Source organism: Argopecten irradians, chromosome 2 (genome assembly GCF_041381155.1).
Source record: "Argopecten irradians isolate NY chromosome 2, Ai_NY, whole genome shotgun sequence".
Taxonomy (NCBI): domain Eukaryota; kingdom Metazoa; phylum Mollusca; class Bivalvia; order Pectinida; family Pectinidae; genus Argopecten; species Argopecten irradians.
Genome location: NC_091135.1, coordinates 40,796,560 through 40,821,001, shown reverse-complemented (window position 1 = coordinate 40,821,001; position 24,442 = coordinate 40,796,560). Strand labels below are relative to the sequence as shown.

General features: G+C 33.7%; 2 protein-coding genes across 2 annotated transcripts in view; one reads left to right on the top strand and one right to left on the bottom strand.

Moving 5' to 3' along the window:
* LOC138315495 (protein Jumonji-like) overlaps window positions 1-2,612 on the top strand; it is a 37,847-nt gene extending 35,235 nt beyond the window's left edge. Inside the window, 1 exon segment of the mRNA XM_069256556.1 lies at window positions 345-2,612. Within this exon segment, the coding sequence (XP_069112657.1) occupies window positions 345-473 (129 nt within the window). The 3' untranslated portion in view covers window positions 474-2,612.
* A 9,644-nt stretch (window positions 2,613-12,256) lies between these two features.
* LOC138315494 (ras-related protein Rab-2) lies at window positions 12,257-23,731 on the bottom strand. Its single transcript, XM_069256555.1, has 8 exons — window positions 23,576-23,731; window positions 19,802-19,873; window positions 19,392-19,459; window positions 18,853-18,935; window positions 16,822-16,914; window positions 15,860-15,971; window positions 15,501-15,569; window positions 12,257-15,172 (listed from the first exon to the last, which is right to left on the bottom strand). Exons 1-8 carry the CDS (start codon window positions 23,619-23,621, stop codon window positions 15,077-15,079), a joined length of 639 nt encoding a protein of 212 aa, XP_069112656.1. The 5' UTR covers window positions 23,622-23,731; the 3' UTR covers window positions 12,257-15,076.
* Between the last annotated feature and the right edge of the window lie 711 nt (window positions 23,732-24,442).

The window sequence follows — 24,442 nt, the reverse complement described above, 5'->3', positions numbered from 1 at the left end:
GGATGTTAGGGAGTGTTTCTGGATCAATAACTGATAAATAATTTACAAAATTAACTGATGATTTTGACAATGATATTACTGTATGTTTGAAAAATTTCCTTGAAGTTAAAAAGATTTTTTTTCACTCTTAAAATTGAGTTTTGGTGAAAACTAAACTTAAAGTTTTCACTCTTTTGTCCAGAATTTCTGGAATGTGCTTTTATGTAAGGGTCTACTTGTTAGGATTTCTAAAAAGGACTTTGAAAGGAAGATTGAAGATTGATCTAGTGCTGGATTGCTCAAAGATAGGTCTAAAGATTTATCATGTGCTGCTGAATTATTTATAATATTGCCTGTTTTTTTAGGAGGAGCTGAAGAAGCTTTTAAGAGATGTGAAAGAACGACTAAATACTCAATGTAGCAGCTCAGTTGAATCAGCAGAAGGAAACTCACCACGCAGGAAACAGTCCCGCAAGTCGGAGCATAAGAGCTGATAGAGGGATTAATACCCAGCATATTCATATTTCACTTTCATTTTCTCATCTATCCACTTTCAGGCCAGTGCCTATATCCAGGAAGCCATTCTCGTACTAAAACATGCCATATGTTCTGCCATTTTTCCAAAATCTTTTGTTGTGACAAAAATTTCAAATAATCTTGAATAGATTTTACATACATGTATGCGAATACTATGGTTAATTAAGTATGTTAATGATTTCCTGAATTCAGATTTAAATCTTTTTATAATCAGGGATTCATTCATTTTTAAAACAAATAAAACTTGACATTATTTATTGATTACACCTATACATGTATCATACACTTACTTTTTGATTGGGATTTTGTTCACATCTCAGATATTTGTTTGTCTTGTTTTAAACATGTTCAGTCAATGAAACAATTACCGGTATCCTATCTGTCATCTTGAATCCTGCCACGTCCTTGCTGGGTTTTTTCCTGGAATCTTACAACCAATTAGATATGTGATACTTTGCAGTATTATTACCATCCCGGTAGTTACACAGTTTGTTAGTAACATAAAATGGAAAAGACCCAAGATCATACAGAAGTATTGTCTCCATTAGAGAGAGACACCCTTGTATTACCTCATATATAGCATCTTACATGAGTGTTCAATTTATATGAGATTTTATATTTCATTTTATTGTGTCTGTCTGACGTCACAATGGATTTTCAGCCAATGCAAATCTCTCTAGGTCATATTACGCTTATGACATCTGCAGAAATATTACATGGGCTAAATCACTGAATATCAGGCAGATTATGTGATTAATGTGTATAATTCCACTTATATTCTCCTTGGGGATTGGACACTCCTATATGGTCTACTGAAGAAAGAGAGACTCCTTGGTTTTCTTCAGAGGTAAAGATTAATTTTGATGTGTCTTCCATAGAAAACAGAGACCTCAAATTAAAGTTTAATTGACAAAGAGAGACCCTTTAATTGTCTTCAAAGGAAAACAACCCCTTATATTCTCCATGGGAACAACCACTCATTTATGGTTTATTTCGGAAGAGAGACCTTTTGATCGTCTTAAGAGGAAAACACAACCCCTTATATTCTCCATGGAAACAACCACTCCTTTATGGTCTATTTTAGGAAGAGAGACCCTTTAATGGTCTCTGATAACAGAGACACCCCATAATAGCCCATGGAAGAACAGACACCTGTTCATTGTCTCCATAGAAACAGATACTCTGTTATTGTCTTCATAACAATATGACACCAAGTTATGATCTCCATATTTTGTTGTTTCATTTGTATAACTAAGGTCACTTTTAGGCAAGATTGTGCTGATGACTATACCCAACTGAATATTAAGGAGGCTTGATCCAGATCAATAACACATAAATGTGTATTGATCTAGAATACAAACACAAGTTTTCATGGATATGTTTCATTTTAGTTATGGCCAAGTTCAGGCTATACTATAGTGATCAGAGGAAAGTGTTTACCATCAAGATATTTTTTGATGAATTTTTCATGAACAAGATACATCTAGTATTTCAGTACAAGTTTGGTAAAGATGTTGTTTGTTGTTTAATGAAGATGATATACTCAATCAATTTGTTATAAATATTAAGTAATAATCTCTATGTAAATAACAAAGCAAGCTTTAATCCTTTACAAGTAACGCACAAATATTATGTTTCACTATTATGTTTCATACAAGTGAATTTTACATGTATTTTGTTATTACACTATATGTTAAAAAAACTGCAAATTACATGAGTATTTAGTACTTCCCTCCTGAAGTTAATTGTATACGTAAGCATTGATGTCACTTATTTTTTTATTTCTTTGGGGTTTGAAAAAAAATTAGTTTTCAAACTGTGTGAATCAGCGTAGTGGATTCTCACAAAATTTTGCAAACAAACTTTTTTCATAACCCGATGAAATCAAAAATAGTGACATCAATGCTTATAATTAAATTTTGAGACTATTTGATAAAATACATTTTATTGTATGATTCCATTGGTTTTTCAAGGGATTCTTTTTCTAAATCAATATACAACATCAATGCTTTTATTGTGACGTCACGATAATATTGGGTGTTTTGGACCATTGTCGATTTTTTTTTCATAGTGGTACTGATTTAGTATTTTATCCATATGATGAAAATATTGCAATGATGAATACTTAATTACTCTCATTAAGAGGAATGTAATTTTATGGAGTCTTAGCTCTTTCTTTCCTTATCTAACTGCCAGTAAACTAATTGTACATTTAGTTACCTTCTTTTTGTTAGAAGATTTGTTGTATTTTTTATTGTAATTATACATAGTTTGGAAATTTTAATGTTAAATTTGTTTTACATAGAATTGGCATTTTGTACTGATGTTCAGTTTAATAAAACAATGTATAAATATTCTGAGCTGTATTTAATTGAGATACTTGTATTTGGCCTTGTGCAGACTTATCTGCTCTTGTGAAAAGGTATTGGCCATAACATCATCAATTTGTGTGGTAAGGTAATGACCATTACATCATCAGTTTGTTTGAAAAGGTATTAGTCATTACATCAACAGTTTGTGTGATAAGGTATAATGGCCATTACATCATCAATTTGTGTTTTAAAGGCCCATAACCTTTCCGGCGCAAAATACAAAGGTTTCTTTAAGAACATTAATAACATCAGAAAATGCATACCGATGACCTAAAATAAGGTTACGACACCAAACATATGCAAGATTTCCTGTGTAATATATGAAAACAGTGGAGAGTCCATTCGCTGTTTTGCCGTCTGGTGAAGTGATAGTCAACTTCCGCACGGTATTTAGGATGCAGTGGGAAACATAATACGACCCGCGTTATGAAAATAAACATTTTATTTATTTTAATAAAATCGTTCAGAAGGTGATGATAAATGTAGTGATAACGGTAAGTTAATAATTTTTAAGACTTTACAATATTATCGATCTTGTTTTACATTCCCATTTTAAAAATTAAAAGCCGTTTCGGAAAGGTAGTGGGCCTTTAAGTTATTGGCCATTACATCATCAGTTTGTGTGATAGGTGTTTTGGTCATTATATGATCAGTTAGATTAGGAAATTTCAACACTTATGAAAAATTTGAATACTGTCCTATACACAAAAGAGAAGATAACTGTATTATGAAGACAGAATTTTGAAAAAAAAAAAAAAAAAAATACAAATAGTTCAAGTATCGTCTGTAATGTAATTTACAACACTTCAGTTCACCTGGTCTGAATGACAATGATTAACTTGTGCCATGTGATGGTGTTTGTCAACAAATTTCACGTCAAACTTAATATTAATTAAAAGGCCATTTATACCATGGTGTCAATGGTCAAGGTTAGGGTTTTATTAGTTAAATATCCTTTTGAAGGCTACTACCTTTCAGGAGCAAAATTTAAAAACATTAATAACATAACAAAATACATATCGATGGCCTAATATGAGGTAACAACGCCAAAAATATGCAAGATTTCCATCGTAATATATGGTAATTGGATATTATGCAAGATTTCCATCGTAATATATGGTAATTGGATATTCATTTTGCTGTTTTGCTGTCTGGCGCAGTGATAGTCAACTACCGTGCGATATAGACGACGATGAGTGTAGTATTAACAATAAGCTAATAACTTTTGCGACACCCCAAAAGTTATTAATCTCGTTTTACCTTTTCATTTTCATAGTCATCATGTTTCGTCCGACCCGAAGGGTCAGGATGACCTATAGACATCATGTTTCGTCCGTCGTCGTCCGCGCGTCGCCGTGCGTTAACTTTTCACATTTTGAACTTCTTCTCAAGTTCTACCGGTGCAATTTGGCTGAAACTTGCATGAAATGATCCTGACATGGTCCCGACAAAGTGTTTGTTATTTTTCAGGTCGATCCGAAAATCCAAGATGGCTCCACAGCCGCCATCTTGAAAACACATTTTGAACTTCTTCTCAAGTTCTACCGGTGCGATTTGACTGAAACTTGCATGAAATGATCCTGACATGGTCCCGACAAAGTGTGTTTTTTTCGGGTCGATCCGAATCCAAGATGGCAACAGCGCCATCTTGAAAACACATTTTGAACTTCTTCTCAAGTTCTACCGTGCGATTGGCTGAAACTTGCATGAAATGATCCAGGTCCCGACAAAGTGTTGTTATTTTTCGGGTCGATCGAAATCCAAGATGGCCGCCACAGCCGCCATCTTGAAAACACATTTTGAACTTCTTCTCAAGTTCTACCGGTGCGATTTGGCTGAAACTTGCATGAAATGATCCTGACATGGTCCCGACAAAGTGTTGTTATTTTTCGGGTCGATCCGAAATCCAAGATGGCCGCCACAGCCGCCATCTTGAAAACACATTTTGAACTTCTTCTCAAGTTCTACCGGTGCGATTTGACTGAAACTTGCATGAAATGATCCTGACATGGTCCTGACAAAGTGTTGTTATTTTTTAGGTTGATCCGAAACCCAAGATGGCCGCCACAGCCGCCATCTTGAAAACACATTTTGAACTTCTTCTCAAGTTCTACCGGTGCGATTTGGCTGAAGCTTGCATGAAATGATCCTGATATGGTCCTAACAAAGTGTTGTTATTTTTCGGGTTGATCCGAAATCCAAGATGGCCGCCACAGCCGCCATCTTGAAAACATATTTCGAACTTCTTCTCATGTTCTACCGGTGCGATTTGGCTGAAACTTGCATGAAATGATCCTGACATGGGCCCCACAAAGTATTGTTACATCTCTGGTTGATCACAAATCGAAGATGGCTACCATGACACTATATCTAATTAATTTCCTATATGTTAAGGCCCTTGGGCCTCTTGTTTGAAATAAAATTTGTTGAAAGAAATTGAAAATGATCCTGACATGGTCCTGACAAAGTGACACCATATATAATTAATTTTACTATTGCCAAGGTAGTCAGATGACCGTTAAGGCCCTTTGGGCCTCTTGTTAAAAATTAAAAGCCTATTCAGAAAGGTAGTGGACCTTTAACAGCCAGGGTTATGTGAGGATGTGCCAGGTTTGTTGGTGGAGGAAACCAAGAGCATCCGGAGAAAAAACTGCAACCAGCGGTCAGTAACTGGTAACTGCCCCACATAGGATTCAAACTAGCATCCCAGAGGTGGAGGGCTTATGGTAATATGTCAGGACAAAGCAAAGGTTACATTCAACAATCTTTTTAAGGTGACACAGCCTCATCCACTGGTATTCGGAAAACGGGTTTGTGCAAGAAATAACATAACAATCTGTAAGGGAGTTGAAAGTAATTTTAATTTATATCTTCCCTTTGAATATGATATACATGACAGCTTTACAAATAAATTTACCGTATATATCACATAACAGGACAAATCATCTACATTTACACTTGTCAACCAAATGAGACTACTGTATATTTTGCTTGGGCCGTTTCTATTATACGGTTTGACTGGTTGGACCTAGTTGTTCGTTTATTAATTAAAGACGGACCTGGTGATTTTTTTCAGACGAGCCTTGACAAAGCCATCACAAGTCTGTATCAAAAACTGCAGGTCCGTCAGGTTTTATACTTGAAATAATGACTTTAACCAACGGTCGAACCGGTTGTTCCGAATAAACGAAAATGGCCCCAGTTAGTAAGAGGGGAGACAATCCCTGTGAAAGGGGGGTAATTCCCTGTATTGTTTACAGATTAGTATTTTATGGTTAACAGTCAGAATCTAGCAAATCATCATCTTTACTTGGTGTTAGGTAATCACACTAAAATCAAACTAATACACAATGTATGTCCTACTGTACTTAAGCTTCCTTTGTTTCATCGTCGTGGTCCGAAGTGCAATCAATCGTAGGTTCCTGACGATGCATTGGTTTGAACTACCCAATGTTTTTGATACTAGAGTATAGATTGTATGGTATGTTCATTAAACAACCTACATGTACATTTATATGACAGTATCCGAGTATTTCATCAATTACTTTGTTTCCTTAATTATCAGTAAAAGACCATAAACAATATGAAAATTTCGAGATACTGAAACAACATGGACCGAGTACAATTTGTGTTTCACCTTCTGGCGGTTTTCATTTTAAAATCATCACAACATAATCACAGGAAAGTTAGACTATATAATTGATGGTAATCATACATTACCTATGTTGTTTTGATATCAAGACAAAGCACCTCAATAACTCAAAACTAAAAGGATTATGTCATAACTTTGACTAAGGTTAACAACAAATTCAATTAAGCATCATTGAATATGTCTATGGTTGTAAAAAATTCATTTACACCATTAAAATGCTTTAATTATGTTTTAAGTTTGCATTTATGCAGTTCAAATGTGGTATAATAATGCACTGTTTTCTATATCTACTTTGTACATTTCTTGTCCGTCAAGTCACAAGATGCAAGAGAATGGTAGTGCAAGTAATACAGTCATGCAATATTATTTTGAAGAAATGAAGACATAGTGTATGCATGCAGGAATGAATAAATGAATGAGTATCCACTGACATTGAGCATGCATGATAGACCTGAATAGATCAGTATCACATAAAACACAAAACAAAAAGTGTGTGATAAATTGTATACATATAGACCTGTAGTCAACTCCAACAGGAATAGCTGAGTTAACTACAGTTTGTGATACATTGTATACATGTTGGTAGTCCATTCTAACAGGAATAGCTGAGTTAACAACATGTGTGTGATACATTGTATACATGTGGTAGTCCATTCTAACAGGAATAGCTGAGTTAACTACAGTGTGTGATACATTGTATACATGTTGGTAGTCCATTCTAACAGGAATAGCTGAGTTAACAACTGTGTGTGATACATTGTATACATGTTGGTAGTCCATTCTAACAGGAATAGCTGAGTTAACTACAGTGTGTGATACATTGTATACATGTTGGTAGTCCATTCTAACAGGAATAGCTGAGTTAACAACAGTGTGTGATACATTGTATACATGTTGGTAGTCCATTCTAACAGGAATAGCTGAGTTAACAACTGTGTGTGATACATTGTATACATGTTGGTAGTCCATTCTAACAGGAATAGCTGAGTTAACTACAGTGTGTGATACATTGTATACATGTTGGTAGTCCATTCTAACAGGAATAGCTGAGTTAACTACTGGTGTGCTTGTTACTGACATTCTAAAGTGTGTGATACATTGTAACATTTTAGCCATTCTAACAGGAATGTGATACATTGTATACATTGTATACATGGTAGTCCATTCTAACAGGAATAGCTGAGTTAACTACAGTGTGTGATACATTGTATACATGTTGGTAGTCCATTCTAACAGGAATAGCTGAGTTAACAACTGTGTGTGATACATTGTATACATGTTGGTAGTCCATTCTAACAGGAATAGCTGAGTTAACTACAGTGTGTGATACATTGTATACATGTTGGTAGTCCATTCTAACAGTGTGTGGTTAAGATGTCCCGACATATTACCACATGTCCACCTCTGGTGCGAGTTCGAATCCCATGTGGGGCAGTAACAGGTACTAGCTGGCCGTGGTTTTTCTCCGGGTACTCCGTTTCCTCCACCAACAAACTGGCACGTCCTACATGACCCTGGCTGTTAATGTTGGTAGTCCACGTAACAGAATAGCTGAGTTAACAACAGTGTGTGATACATTGTATACATGTTGGTAGTCCATTCTAACAGTAATAGCTGAGTTAACAACTGTGTGTGATACATTGTATACATGTTGGTAGTCCATTCTAACAGGAATAGCTGAGTTAACTACAGTGTGTGATACATTGTATACATGTTGGTAGTCCATTCTAACAGGAATAGCTGAGTTAACAACTGTGTGTGATACATTGTATACATGTTGGTAGTCCATTCTAACAGGAATAGCTGAGTTAACTACAGTGTGTGATACATTGTATACATGTTGGTAGTCCATTCTAACAGGAATAGCTGAGTTAACTACAGTGTGTGATACATTGTATACATGTTGGTAGTCCATTCTAACAGGAATAGCTGAGTTAACAACTGTGTGTGATACATTGTATACATGTTGGTAGTCCATTCTAACAGGAATAGCTGAGTTAACTACAGTGTGTGTGATACATTGTATACATGTTGGTAGTCCATTCTAACAGGAATAGCTGAGTTAACAACAGTGTGTGATACATTGTATACATGTTGGTAGTCCATTCTAACAGGAATAGCTGAGTTAACAACAGTGTGTGATACATTGTATACATGTTGGTAGTCCATCTAACAGGAATAGCTGAGTTAACAACGTGTGTGATACATTGTATACATGTTGGTAGTCCATTCTAACAGGAATAGCTGAGTTAACAACAGTGTGTGATACATTGTATACATGTTGGTAGTCCATTCTAACAGGAATAGCTGAGTTAACTACAGTGTGTGATACATTGTATACTTGTTGGTAGTCCATTCTAACAGGAATAGCTGAGTTAACTACAGTGTGTGATACATTGTATACATGTTGGTAGTCCATTCTAACAGGAATAGCTGAGTTAACAACAGTGTGTGATACATTGTATACATGTTGGTAGTCCATTCTAACAGGAATAGCTGAGTTAACAACAGTGTGTGATACATTGTATACATGTTGGTAGTCCATTCTAACAGGAATAGCTGAGTTAACAACAGTGTGTGATACATTGTATACATGTTGGTAGTCCATTCTAACAGGAATAGCTGAGTTAACAACAGTGTGTGATACATTGTATACATGTTGGTAGTCCATTCTAACAGGAATAGCTGAGTTAACAACTGTGTGTGATACATTGTATACATGTGGTAGTCCATTCTAACAGGAATAGCTGAGTTAACAACTGTGTGTGATACATTGTATACATGTTGGTAGTCCATTCTAACAGGAATAGCTGAGTTAACAACTGTGTGTGATACATTGTATACATGTTGGTAGTCCATTCTAACAGGAATAGCTGAGTTAACAACAGTGTGTGATACATTGTATACATGTTGGTAGTCCATTCTAACAGGAATAGCTGAGTTAACAACAGTGTGTGATACATTGTATACATGTTGGTAGTCCATTCTAACAGGAATAGCTGAGTTAACAACAGTGTGTGTGATACATTGTATACATGTTGGTAGTCCATTTCTAACAGGAATAGCTGAGTTAACAACTGTGTGTGATACATTGTATACATGTTGGTAGTCCATTCTAACAGGAATAGACTGAGTTAACAACAGTGTGTGATACATTGTATACATGTTGGTAGTCCATTCTAACAGGAATAGCTGAGTTAACAACAGTGTGTGATACATTGTATACATGTTGGTAGTCCATTCTAACAGGAATAGCTGAGTTAACAACAGTGTGTGTGATACATTGTATACATGTTGGTAGTCCATTCTAACAGGAATAGCTGAGTTAACAACGTGTGTGATACATTGTATACATGTTGGTAGTCCATTCTAACAGGAATAGCTGAGTTAACACAGTGTGTGATACATTGTAACTGTTGTAGTCATCTTAACAACGTGTGTGATACATTGTATACATGTTGGTAGTCCATTCTAACAGGAATAGCTGAGTTAACTACAGTGTGTGATACATTGTATACATGTTGGTAGTCCATTCTAACAGGAATAGCTGAGTTAACTACAGTGTGTGATACATTGTATACATGTTGGTAGTCCATTCTAACAGGAATAGCTGAGTTAACTACAGTGTGTGTGATACATTGTATACATGTTGGTAGTCCATTCTAACAGGAATAGCTGAGTTAACAACAGTGTGTGATACATTGTATACATGTTGGTAGTCCATTCTAACAGGAATAGCTGAGTTAACAACAGTGTGTGATACATTGTATACATGTTGGTAGTCCATTCTAACAGGAATAGCTGAGTTAACAACAGTGTGTGATACATTGTATACATGTTGGTAGTCCATTCTAACAGGAATAGCTGAGTTAACAACAGTGTGTGATACATTGTATACATGTTGGTAGTCCATTCTAACAGGAATAGCTGAGTTAACAAGTTAACAACAGTGTGTGATACATTGTATACATGTTGGTAGTCCATTCTAACAGGAATAGCTGAGTTAACAACTGTGTGTGATACATTGTATACATGTTGGTAGTCCATTCTAACAGGATTAGCTGAGTTAACAACTGTGTGTGATACATTGTATACATATAGGTAGTCCACTCCAACAGGAATAGCTTACAACAGTGTGTGGTCAAGGTTATACATTGTAAACATATTGATAGTCCATTCCAACAGGAGTTAACAACAGTGTGTGGTCAAGGTTTGCATTGTTAAGAAGCATTGTGATGGTGAAATGATGACTTTACCACTGATTAAACTTGTAATTTGCGTACACATATGCTATCTTTTCAAGCAATATGGTGCAAACATACACCTTCTCACAAGCAAACCACTTAAACTGTATTATATTACTAGTAAACATGAATGCTTCCAAATTATTCACAACCTAATATAACTAAAATAGCAGTTGTTATAGCTGATGTGTCAATTTTAAGAGTAGTAGAGAGCAATTTTAAATAAATGATGATGGAAAAGGGGCTTTTTGATAAAAGTTCATTGTCCTTTACACAATGACATGGTGCTATTACAAGGACATTTATCAATAGTGTAAAAGTAATAATGAACACGATGAGACAATTCAAAGAGTATTACGTCATGCCACAGCCAGCAAATTAACGTCCTATGTGAAATGGGTTTAGCCTCTCATTTAATGGGAGCATTAGTAAAAAACCAGGTAGGCGCTTTAAAAACAAAGATGTAGAAATTTATCAGCTCATTTAAAATATATGCAGCAGTAACATGTATAACAGATATAAGTAATTTGATAGCATCATTAAGCAACAATTAGGTATTTGAGATTGTTATTGCATTTGATATTTTCTATTGTTTAGTAATCTTGATATCCAGTCTTTTTTTTATTACGCATAGAAACTGTGTAACAAGCTGTTTAAGAACAGCAAAGCTTGCTTTTAATGATGATGTAAGAGCTTAATCTTGCAAGTATACCCATTGGGCCTCATTATAGCCATAAAATATGTGATCCAATATCAATGCATAAATAAATCTCAGTTGTAAAAGAAAACCTATTAGTACAATTGTATGGGCCTCTTGAATACAATTATAATCCTACAACAATGCAGAAATCAATGTAAGTTGTTACTGATAAAAGCATTTAACAACCAAAACCTTAACCTGGTAAATGCCAGGGTGACGCTTTAAGCCCCTACTCGCTTCAAGAGGCAAGCTAAAAATGATAATTTATTGATCAGATGTCTTTGCTCATACCTCCTTCAAATACTGTAAACCAACATTCTTTCGCCAATATCACGATTCATGTGAATTCCCTAAAGTTTATGATGAACCAAGTTCTACCAACTACGTTGTATTCATTGATAGGAATTTCCATTGAATTTTTCAATCTGCGAATTATAATCTTCCAAATGAGAATTGTGAAACGTCATAGCCGAAAAAGAAAGTTGGTCTACAGTATCCAATTCCAAACTTTTTTTTACTTGTTCATATGCATATAGATAGATGTACACATCTAGAAATGTAGAGGCAATTAGGTGAAATATGATGATTGATTTTTATAATAAGAATATTGGTTATAATTTTTTGTCAACTTCAATTTTTACTGGAGCAATCATTTAACAATTGTTTTTCTTCTTTCAAGAAAGAACAAACTGATTTTAGGTTTCATAATTAACCTATATACTTTTATTGAAAGTATCAGTGATCTACAACTACTATTGATAACAGCAACGTATAGATGACCAACATTTATTTAACCAAACCAGCTTACATACATCTGTAATAACAGAACATAAATATACACAATGAACCTTCCAGTCTTACAGTCCAAAATGTTATAGTAGTAATGGTCACAAAGAGGATTATACACAGCTGGATTAGGATAGCATCAAAAAGATTTCAAATTTTAATTCTAACCACAGAAACCAGACAAAAATGTACAATTTTATAGGTCACTTATCATGTTTCATTTCAAAATATTTCGAGTACAAAAAAAGTTGTCCTGTTTTGCAGCTTCTATCAAAATTGGTTTAATAATATGTACCCTATCACATACAGATACCAGATACTTTGCCATCTGGGCTTGGTGTGTGTAACTTTGTCACTTATCATTTGACTTACTGTAAAGCAACTTATTTTTTGTGGTGACTTAATTTTGTGAGTAGGTCTAATAACTCTTTCATGGTGATTTTATATATAAAGATTCAGACTCATATGGTTCTACTGTATCTGTGCCCGATACATTTTTGTGGTGAATTAATTTCACAAATCTTACTGCCTGTAAAATATGTGAACTTTAATCATGCACAGAAAATAAGTTAGTTTTCAGTATGTTAAAGTATATGGACCAGATACAAATTGGAAGATTTTTTGTTGTTTTTAGTTCAGCTTTTCTATAAACAGGACTCATTGATTTACAGTTATTTACACACATTTCATATCTAATAGATGTATGGTATTCTCAAGATTTCTCATGATCGATAGTAAGTTAGGGGTTTGGGACCTATATTATATATGTAGTTTAATTTGCAGGTCTCTTTGCCAGTCTACGAATTCAGACAGTCAAAAGTTATAATGGATCCACAAGTTAATCAGTTAGAATGAAAACATAAGACATTGTTTTCAATGTTAATAGGTTAAAGTGTATGTACTTATATCTCCATGTATGGAATGTATAAATTTGTAATAATGACAACCGCTATCACATTGCTTATACTGTATACAACTCCAATTCAAAGTTAAGATTATCCTCACAACATTGTAGGGTAATGATTAAAAACGTTGAACAACACATCTTTTGTAGAATGTGTGAAATGAAATAACTTTGGTATATCAACAGTTAAATTTTTCAAATGTTTCTACATATGTATATGACTGCTTTCAATACTTTAAACATACTTATTTTGGCGCAATCAAATTTTTAGTGCAAAATTGATTTTAAACAGATTGGCGCAGTGATGAACTCGAACATTCATAACAATAGCTACACACACGTTTTGTGAAAATATGAGCACAATCATATTTTAGCACAAAATATCTAGCACAAATATTGTTAAAATATGATTTTCACTAAAATATGTACGTTTACAGTACCATTCTTATACAAGAAATTTGAAAAGATGCATTTTGATCCAACTCTACAAGCAAATTTGACAGAGTATACTATTATATATTATATATATATTTATGTACACATATGTATGCATTTCCTTATGATAGATACAATATATTGAATTTTTGAAATGTCCCTATTGAATGGAATTAGAGCAAAACTTCATCCTTATATTGAAAACAGAAATAACATCTCACACTGGTGATCATACATACAGAATGATGTCACTATAAATTCATACGTAAATGCATTTAAACAAAGTTCATTCTACATACGGGTTACATCACACAACAATACAAAATGAACATATGGGTAAACAAAACTAGCCACTTAATAGGTCAAAACATAAATACTCTCTAAAATAACAGTACAGAACATTCGGAAATGATAAATAACATAGTGTGACGTAAAAGAATTATCAAATTGTATTGTCTCCCCTTAATTGCTAATATAAATGTTGCGAAACAAAACATTTTTCAAATTAGACTCTAAAGATGGAAATGAAAAGAAATGACTTGTAACAATAAAAATACATGATCTGATAACAAAATGTAAAAATGCTCTTTACTAAGCACTTTTATGGTGAAGATCAGAAAGCTTTAAGTCAATGAACGTCTATCTGCTATGTTCATCAAACTTTTGTTTTCATGTTACTTTTTAGTAAAAAGACAATCTAAAAAGTTCCTATTACTAACTACATTAAATTTACTGGGAACATCATGATAGAAACGAGCAACCCTACATATCCACAATTTAATGTATAAATTGGGATTTGCCCATGTTTCACAAAAAATCACATTAACTATTGCACATAGGATTTGACAAAACCCAGAAACATTCATCAAAATTATTTATGGTTTTCCTTTTTCATAAAATAGAAACGTGTACAAGATCGAATTAGGTGGAAAATGCACTAGACAGAGCATAAAATTTTCACTAAACTGAAAAATGTATGGAAAAAATACAATTACTAGCATAATAATTGTGACAAAAAGAATGAATTTTTCTCCAAATGCTAAGTTGCCAAAACTAACTCTTTCCATCTCTTAAAACTAATAACCAACTTATTTCTGTGGCTATTTAATGTAAAACTTTTTCACAATGACCAAATTTTGCAACTTTCAGTAAATGAAATTCCGCTGTAATCTTGTTTGACTCTATTTTGCAGAGATACATTTTGAAAGTTCTAATCACATGTGAAATATGCAAAATTTAGTTGAATGCGAAGATCAGTTGGTTTACAGACTTCCATTTTACGTCAGGACATAGACATGACATTAACATAAACAAAACGCTGGTTTTGTTAATACCATGTGTCCGCCGTACTGAGAGAGTTAAATGGGTTTGATGGCTTAAGCCTAGTATGGATGTAGTCGCTGTCTGTAGCAGATGTTCCCATCACAACATTGATGGATTTGAAGTATCCCAGTAGGGTATTGAAGTTTAACAACATCCACCGCCCTGACTGCCACCACCTCCTGAGGAGGGCATGCTGGGATTGCTTGGGGAGTGCTGAGGCCCGATCTTAATACCATTTGCCTATTTAGAAAACAAACATACACCATATAAAATAGAAGGCTCCAAGGTACAACTGGGAACTGTGTAGTTTATTTATATAATTATGGTCTACTTTTGGTGTAGACCAACTTTCACACAAAATATTCAGCCTCATTTAACTGGAATACCCAGCTCACTTGGTAAGTTTTACCAATTTCCTGACATACAGGTTATAAAACTCGACATAAAATATGTAAGAGCATTGTTATTTCTAAGAAAATGTATGCAAACACAAGCCACACTTTTAAAACTGTTAATATGACACAAAAAGATTTTTTTGAATGGCTTGGAATTAGTGTGACAAACTCACCTCATTGTTAATATCAAATACGCCATCCTGGATCTTCTGGTAGATTTCTTTTGCAGTGTTAATGAAAGCCTGTAACATGTACATGGACCATGAGTATAAGACAAAGTTTAAAATATGGTATCCAGGACTGTCATAATACCAGGAATCAAATATGTTTTTCTTAGATATCTAAGGACAAGACTTAAAAACCTTCTGAAAAGTACAAAAGTAATTTTTTTTTTTTTTTTTTTTATTCAAAATCATTCTCTTTAGGATGCCCTGGCAAACTTTATCAAACAATAGATCATACTAATCAAGTCCTTTATGGTTGGAATTTGGTACTATCATAATATTCCATGTGAGTTCTGTTTTATACCAACCTCCTCTACATTTGCAGCTGTTTTAGCAGATGTCTCCATAAAGATGAGTCCATGCTCTCGGGCAAAGGCTTCACCTTCCTCCTTTTTAACATCTCGCCTAGCTTCTAGATCACTGCAAAGTGTAAATGTAAGGTTTGGTAAAATAAACAAATTATCGAATTCTGCTGTTCAAGGGAAAACAGGAGGGAGCATTACAGTAATTGAGTAACAAAATTTAATAACAGACATCAGTTGTGCCTTACACACATGTTGTGTGCAATAGTCTCTTTGGAGAGGCCCTTATTATGAGACAAAAGCCCCCCCCGGAGAAAAATGTCAAACATAACAAAAATGCACAATTATGATGTGATCATTTGAATTCTTTTCACTTTTGAGTTATAGATATGTTTAATTCCAAAATATTTTTATCATATAGTGTCATAATTAGTGTAACATCAAAATAATTTTTACTTTTTTTCTATAAATCATTAAATCAATTTATCAAAATTTATCAAAATCCCAATAATCCAGTAAATTTCTATATTGTGTCTTATTATTAACTACATTTGAAAAATAAAATTATTTAAAAATGAAAATAATTTTTTATTACTATTTTTTTAATCTAATCTTTTTTGAAAAATGAAGGGGCTTTTGTCCTCTTTTCCATTAGTATGGAGGGGCTTTTGTCCAAGGGGCTTTTGTCCTAGGGCTTAAGTCCGGGGGGGCTTTTGTCCGTACCCCCCTTATTATACCCATCATTCTTCACTTGTAATGGCAATGACATGTGTCCTTCATGCACATTTACATCTCATATATATATTGGTATCCCACTAAAAAGTCTATGTCTTGTGTATTTCTGGAATTCATTGATATTTGTCACAATTAGCAAATTTTAAAAATAAGCAATTCATAAATAGAAGCACAACTGAAAATAACCTGTTGTGACAATAAAAATCTGAATTAGAAATAGGAAGAATGTTTACCTTTTGTTTCCTATCAACATAATGACCATGTTAGAGTTTGAATGCTGTCTTGCATCTTCCAACCACGTTGTTAAATGATTAAATGTGTCCCTCCTAAAAAAATATAACAAGCATTACAACCATACACAGTGCTAGTGTTTCCCTCAGCCCCGATTAGCATGGCGCCGCGCCTTGCCCTTTTTACCTGATGCCATGCCCCTATAACCTAACGCCCTGCCCCTGTTTGTCCCCAGTATGACCCCATGACCAACACCCCAGTGGCCCTAATTAGCAGCCTTGGGCTATTTCCACCTTGGCTTGTGGTGTCACTTTCACGTCTGTGGATTAGGCCTAACAGTTACGTAAGCTGAAGTCAAGAAGCCGATCAGCAGCCTAGAAAACAATCAGCTGGCCTTTCATTAAGTTTTATGACTACAGCTAGTGAGCACTACAACAAAAACAAATACTGCTTACAACTGTAAATGATTTACTCACGTTTTTAATGTTTAATAGGCATATCTATACTGATGAATGTCACAAGCTTTGCAATCGTAATGGCCGCCATTTTGGGTATATTGTAATAGTCGATCCGGATTCAGGATTTACTAATATTCATGTTTTTAAAAATGAAAATGGTATATTTTTTTTAGAATTTCGGTGTGAATTTATTTTCGGACAAAATAAATTAATAATAATAAAATAATTAATAGCAAATTAATTAAAACAAATCAAATTAAAAAGAAATTTACTTTTTTCTCTCTCAGATAAATTACATTTTGAATACTACTTTAACAATGATCTGTATTATCTGAATTAAGTGCTTGTAAATTTAAGAAAATTATTTCAATTTATTATCCATTATTTTGAAACATGGTAAACTTATTCAATTAAATTATACAGTATTTTTAATATTTCAATAAAGATATATTAAAATAAAGGTAATAGGATTGAAATAAAGGCATTATTCCCAATCTTTTAATTAATATAAATGAAATTTAGATCTTTCTTGTGAATCAATTATAGTCATGATCATATGATCGATAGATTCCAATTTCCAAAATCATTTTTTTACCCAGAATAATTAAATAAATGTCCTGATATTACTTAGAAACTCAGACAGTTTAAAGCATTTAAGTGATATTAAGTTGAACCAGAATTATTAATTAAATAAACAACAAGGCAGTTTTAAAGATTTTCCCTTGCATTGGAAGTCGTTGATATAAACTTTGTGCCCCTCTGATGGTTATTTATCGCGGTCAAGGTGCCTTTTTCAAAACCTAGCACCATGCCCTTTTTTTCCCTGTGGGAAACACTAAGTGCACTAGACAAGGCATTTACAACCATACACAGTGCACTAGACAAGGCATTTACAACCATACAGTGCACTAGACAAGGCATTTACAACCATACCCAGTGCACTAGACAAGGCATTTACAACCATACACAGTGCACTAGACAAGGCATTTACAACCATACAGTGCACTAGACAAGGCATTTACAACCATACACAGTGCACTAGACAAGGCATTTACAACCATACAGTGCACTAGACAAGGCATTTACAACCATACCCAGTGCACTAGACAAGGGCATTTATAACCATACACAGTGCACTAGACAAGGCATTTACAACCATACACAGTGCACTAGACAAGGCATTTACAACCATACCCAGTGCACTAGACAAGGGCATCTATAACATGTATTAATTCGAAAGTAAAATGACTGTATTTTGAGGTCAGCAATAAATATACATTTACAAGAGTGCTAGCTGTTTCAGAACAATTAACTCATTCACCCCTGAAATTTCATAATGGACTGGTCTTGTCTTTGATACAGAAGAGCCAAATTGTGTCTTCAGGGATGAACGAGTTAACTATAAGTTACTAATAACAAGAGCTTAACCAAGTACATTTTCCCCTTTAAATCTCAATCGAAATCTTGTGTTTTCCTAAGCTACTCAATGTGATTGTTCCTACCCAATAGAATACTAATAATCCTATATCAAGACAGAAATTATAAAGATCACCTTGTTGATATTGTATACATTACCTTGTAATGTCGTACACCAGCAGTGCTCCAGCAGCTCCTCTGTAGTAAGATCTGGTGATAGACCGGAATGACTCCTGTCCAGCCTACAAAACAGAAAAGTATGTAAACATTACCCTAAACTTAAAACTGGCTCCTCATTACATGCCAGGTTTGGGTTAGTGGTGAAAAAAAGTCAGAAATTCCAAAGAATCAACTTACATCAGTACAATACATATGTCAACTATTCTATTTTACATAGGTTCTGAATCTAGAGCTGTGGACAATCGGCTGGGGATTGTGTGAAGTATTAATCATTGGGTCATCTCCAACATAACATCCAACATCACAACACATTTTGTTTTTAAAATAAAAAAATTCACTTATTTCTTTGTAACATGTGACTTTCTCTGTACTTTTGTTATAATTATAAGACAATTTGCACAAGATATTAAAGATTTTTTTTTTTACCTTTACTGTACAAATGAGAACATATGGATTTACTCTTAAGATTTATAAATTCAAAGAGAAAGATTGCGCTTAATTTATTATCAGATACCTACCGTGTCCCAAATCTGTAGTTTGATTTGTTTCCCATCAATTGTGATCATACGGGCTCCAAATTCCACGCCTAGTTAATAAAAGATTACCATTAGTAACAAGACATATTTTTAAAATAATACAAAATGGATGTTGTCTAACCCTATACAAGTCACTTCTAAAGACTTTCATGGATTTTGGACACATCACTTCTGAAAGACTTTCATACTTTTGAATAGCCTACTGACCTATGTACTCAATCAGATGTTAGTCACATTACCCTTTCAACAGTTCTCTTGGGGGGAATTTTATTACTGTAGTTTCATTATTAAATTATAAACTTAAATATCTTCTAATTGCATCTCTAAACCACTGCTAATTTTGAATTCAGTAGAATGAGGAGATGACAACTACCTTCAGATCTAATACTTGCCTATTGTCAGATCATGGACAGGCTGGAACCTCTTGTCTGTGAACTGTAGGAGTAGACAGGATTTTCCAACCCCTGAAAAACAAACCATTGTCCGGCTATTAAAATTCAAATTAATCATTGTACTGTGGTTAATTGATTTTTTGATAACCATTAACTTGATTCTGCTGTAGTTATTCTTTATTTGTTTACAATGTAGAAGTAATTTTCCCGTCTATTAAAATAGGATCTGTTAAGGGAAAAAAAATCTAGAAACTGGCTCCAACTACATGTACATAGTGTATGCACACAAATCTTAATCACAAACCTAAAACAGATAAACTTATTAAAAGTGACATTAAAACCTAATTGGCAAAATAATTACCAGGGTATGCAAAGAAGAAACTTTGACCCTTTCCCCTATGTTTTTGCGTGATACAATCTCGATTTACAAACATTTACATAATTTATCTTCCTAAATGCCCAATCTCTACACAGCTATGATAATTTCCAAGAATTCTACGACATTTTTTTAGTAGTTTGTGGCAACCCCATTGAACACATTCACATCAATATTCAGGATTCAAGATTTAATGATTTGAGGTAAACTGTCTTGGACACATCCTCTTTTTACTCCAGTATATACTGTATACATGTGTGTATTTGTTCTGTGATCAGTGAGAGGACAGCAGCCACACTTTGTTGTAGAATAGATGATGTTTTCCCTATCAGACATTAATCTATCCACTACAACATGTTTACACACTAAAATCACTACACAATAGAGGCAGTTCATATCAAATTCAGAACACCCACCTAACGTTCTGTTTCACTGATCAACATATGGTGGTCCATTATCCCAGGTATCAGAGGATGAAACCACCTGTTAACAATAGTACTATACCTACCAACATTTATTTAATCACAAATAATTCAGTGAGAGTATCAGTTGAAGAAAGGTTTGAGATAATGTCTTTAAAATGCTGAAAGAACGATCACTTTTATTTCCATTCATTGCCATTATGCAATATGTTACACCTCTTGCCAGTGTAAGCTCAAATGACACTTGTTGAACACATACTATAGACAAATGTAATGGCCAAATATAAATTGTTAACCAGTAGCTTCAGGCTCCTTAAGTTCAAAGATCCAATTTTCTGTTTATTGAAATGTTATTATCAATAGTAATGTAAATGGTTTAAAAAATTTGGAAATTCACAATTCCTTTCCTTTTTTTATTACATCCCAATCTTTTCCAAATCACACTTTCCAGAATACAAAGCACACCCTATTTTCTTGCATATAGCCTGCTAGTTTTATGATAGAATATATTGAAATTTGCCACCTGAGTATATATAAGAAGCAGGCTATCAAACGAAAAGTTTTCCAAAACTCCCAAACACAGTAAAGAAGGTTACATGTAGTAAACTGTACACAAATTCACATGCAGATAGATATTTTTAAAGATGCTCCACCGCCAACAGAGCATAAACGATACTCATCATTTGAAAAATAATTGGTGTTAAATTATGTATATATATGTTTAATTAACACAAAAAATAATACAACTAATTTATTTTGCTTTTAGTGCATGCGCAATCAGTACTTCATTTGATATATATTCCGTCTTTGCATATTACAGAGTTAGCTCCCTTGCGGGTAGGTATTGATTGTTACATCATTATTTTGTGAGCGCAACTCACATTGTTTTCTCCGAAAAGTATGATGTTATGCTCGCAAACATATGATGTCACAATTAATACCTACCCACAGGGGCAGATAACTCTGGAATATGCAAATACAGAATAGGACATAGTGCCACAGATTTTTTTCAGGATGCAATTAATTATTTTTAATGTTTTTATCTTAAAGTAAAATTAGGAGCTCAAATTTTTCAATGTTGGTAATGGTGTAAAGTAACTTTCGTAACTGAAGAAAAATGCTAATTAGTCTGCTCCTGTTTTTCATAGAGAAAAAATGCCATTTGCTACCGATGGAGCATCTTTAAGCAACAAAGTGGGCCAGGCTATTTACAGATTTAAATCATAAACAAAAAATCATGATCAGTGTGAGCATTCTAAATGAGCAGACAATAAATTATTAGAAAGAAATTATGGTACCAAGTGGCAGAGCTATGCTGGCCAGTGACAGCCTTTTATCTAAATAGCTAAAATGTTTGTCCATACATGAGTGTCACCTATAATTAGGGAAGTGCCAGATTTAGGAGTTGGAGGATAGGCAGAGTATGGTACCTAGAGAAAAACCACTGTTCATCAGCAATCAGTATCTAGCAACTGGCCCACATGGGTTGTTTAAACTTGCAGCCCAGAGTTAAAGGGTTTGTGGTGATGCGACATCTAACCACTTGAGCCCACACTGTTTGCGAAAATAAACCTTACTATGTGAAAGGGTCATGCCCAAGCCCTATTTATCTTTGACAAGTTTTTTTTTCTTTCTTAAATTTACCCAACTAGCATTTTGAAGATACGAATAAAAACATTTATTATTATCATCACAATTATTTTTTTTTACAACTTTTATTTTAAAGATGCTCCACCGCTGACAAATGGTGTTTTTTCACTATCTAAAACATGAGCAGACGACTTAGTAATTTTCTTCGGTTACAAAAAATACTTACTTTACACCATTATCACCATTGAAAAGGTCGAGCTTCTAATTTTATTTCAAGTTAAACATATGAAAAATAATTATTTGCATCCCGAAAAAAATCTGTGGCACTATATCCTATATGGAATGAAGTACTGATTGCGCATGCACCAAAGGCAAAATAAATTATTTTATATCATTTTCTGTGTTAATTAGACATATATACATAAGATTAAACACCAATTATTGTTCAAATGATGAATATCATTTATGCTCTGTCGGCGGTGGAGCATCTTTAAATGCTGAATTTAAAGCTTTCGTTTTAGATATTTTCTATCAGGCAAACACTGAAGTCATGGGGAGTCCAAAACACTTGCATCATATTAAAGATTTAAACACCTGTGAAATGTTACATATGAATATTAAACCCTACTCAAACTTATATATAAATGATAATTACTTTAGTTATAGTAGAAACATAACATATATTATACTAAATATTGATTTCAGAGCTTGCCTTCTGTTGTCAAGTTGTACAGTAAAAACCATCTCTACACATGATTATAGTCTGAATACATCGAATGCTTCCTATGTCTATTGTCCTACACCAAGTTAACAGGTTATTCTCATATTACATAATCGACAGATGTCGAGGCATCATGGTCATTTGACACACAACATACACAATGAAACCCACGCAATGATATGCGAGAGAAAACTTATCGAATCATAGAAAGATCTCAGATTAATGAGATCACACCCACAAAAGCTTTGCAATTACTCACTAATTAGATTATTCAAATTAAATAACAACTTCAATCAAAAATGAAAACAAAACACGAAAAAAATATTCAGAAGCAGTACAGTATCGATTTTTTCCCTTCTTTGATCGAAATGGAAATGCTCAACATTGATAGAACGATTGAGCTGTATGATAATTAAAGCTGATTTTACTTAAATCTTCTGAAAAGAAAAATATCAATAATGACAGTTCCCCTTTTGCACCAGACGATATAATCATTTATAAATCAGACAGAGGTGGTGCTTCGTGTTTGGGCAGCCATTTTGTGAATATTATTTGTCGTTTGGTGAAATAATGCGACACACTGCTAACAGTCGACTTTAAGGCATAAAATAATCCAACATACTATCGTAGTATCAGAAACATGAATATGAAGAATTCATTTTTACCTGTATCTCCAATGATAATGTATTTGAATAAATATGCGTATGACATCTTTACACGGAGTTGAGTAGCTTCTGGTTGATGATGTCAAGTTTGTTGACGTCACGTCACCCTGACCCGGAAGTAGATAAACTTGGTTTTCAATCTAATTTTTGAGTAGGTTTCCGGATTTTTTTCCCCGGGGCTATAAAGTGCTCCATTCTTTTTTCATAAACATATTTTTGGTCATTTTGCCTTTATTAATTTATCTTTTGAGCTTTATATTTTGTCTTTCACAATGGAACGAAATTACGAAGATATTTCACGCTAGAATGAAAGTTGCATGTACTAAAATAAAATGAGTGACATTACACCACTCTATATTAATTAGATCTACTGACTTATTGATTTTGATTTAAACATATTTTATTTGCATTTTTCACAATACAAAAAAGGATTGGGCACAAGTTAAAAAACTTATATTAAGCCCGTTCCAGACTTATATTCTTAAATAAACTTTTAATTTTACTTATAAATAACAAAGCTTCCCTTAATACCACGAGGGAAAATACACAAGGTCATATATACATTGATATATAATTTACATTTTGTATATTTGATTCCACGGGGATCTGACAATTAGTTACAGTTTACTAACTAGTACAGTTTACTAACTAGTATCAACATGGATCCACCAGAATGTCCATGTCTACCATTTATTAGATCCATAAAACGTCTAAAATGGTCTATCGGTAAAAATCATATTCTAGTAATATTATTATTATCGGTTTTCTATCCAGACATCTATCACGTCTAAAGATTCAAAGTCTATGGATGGTCAAAATTGATATAAACTGTAACTTATTCTCATACCCCTGTGTTTGGTTCTCCCA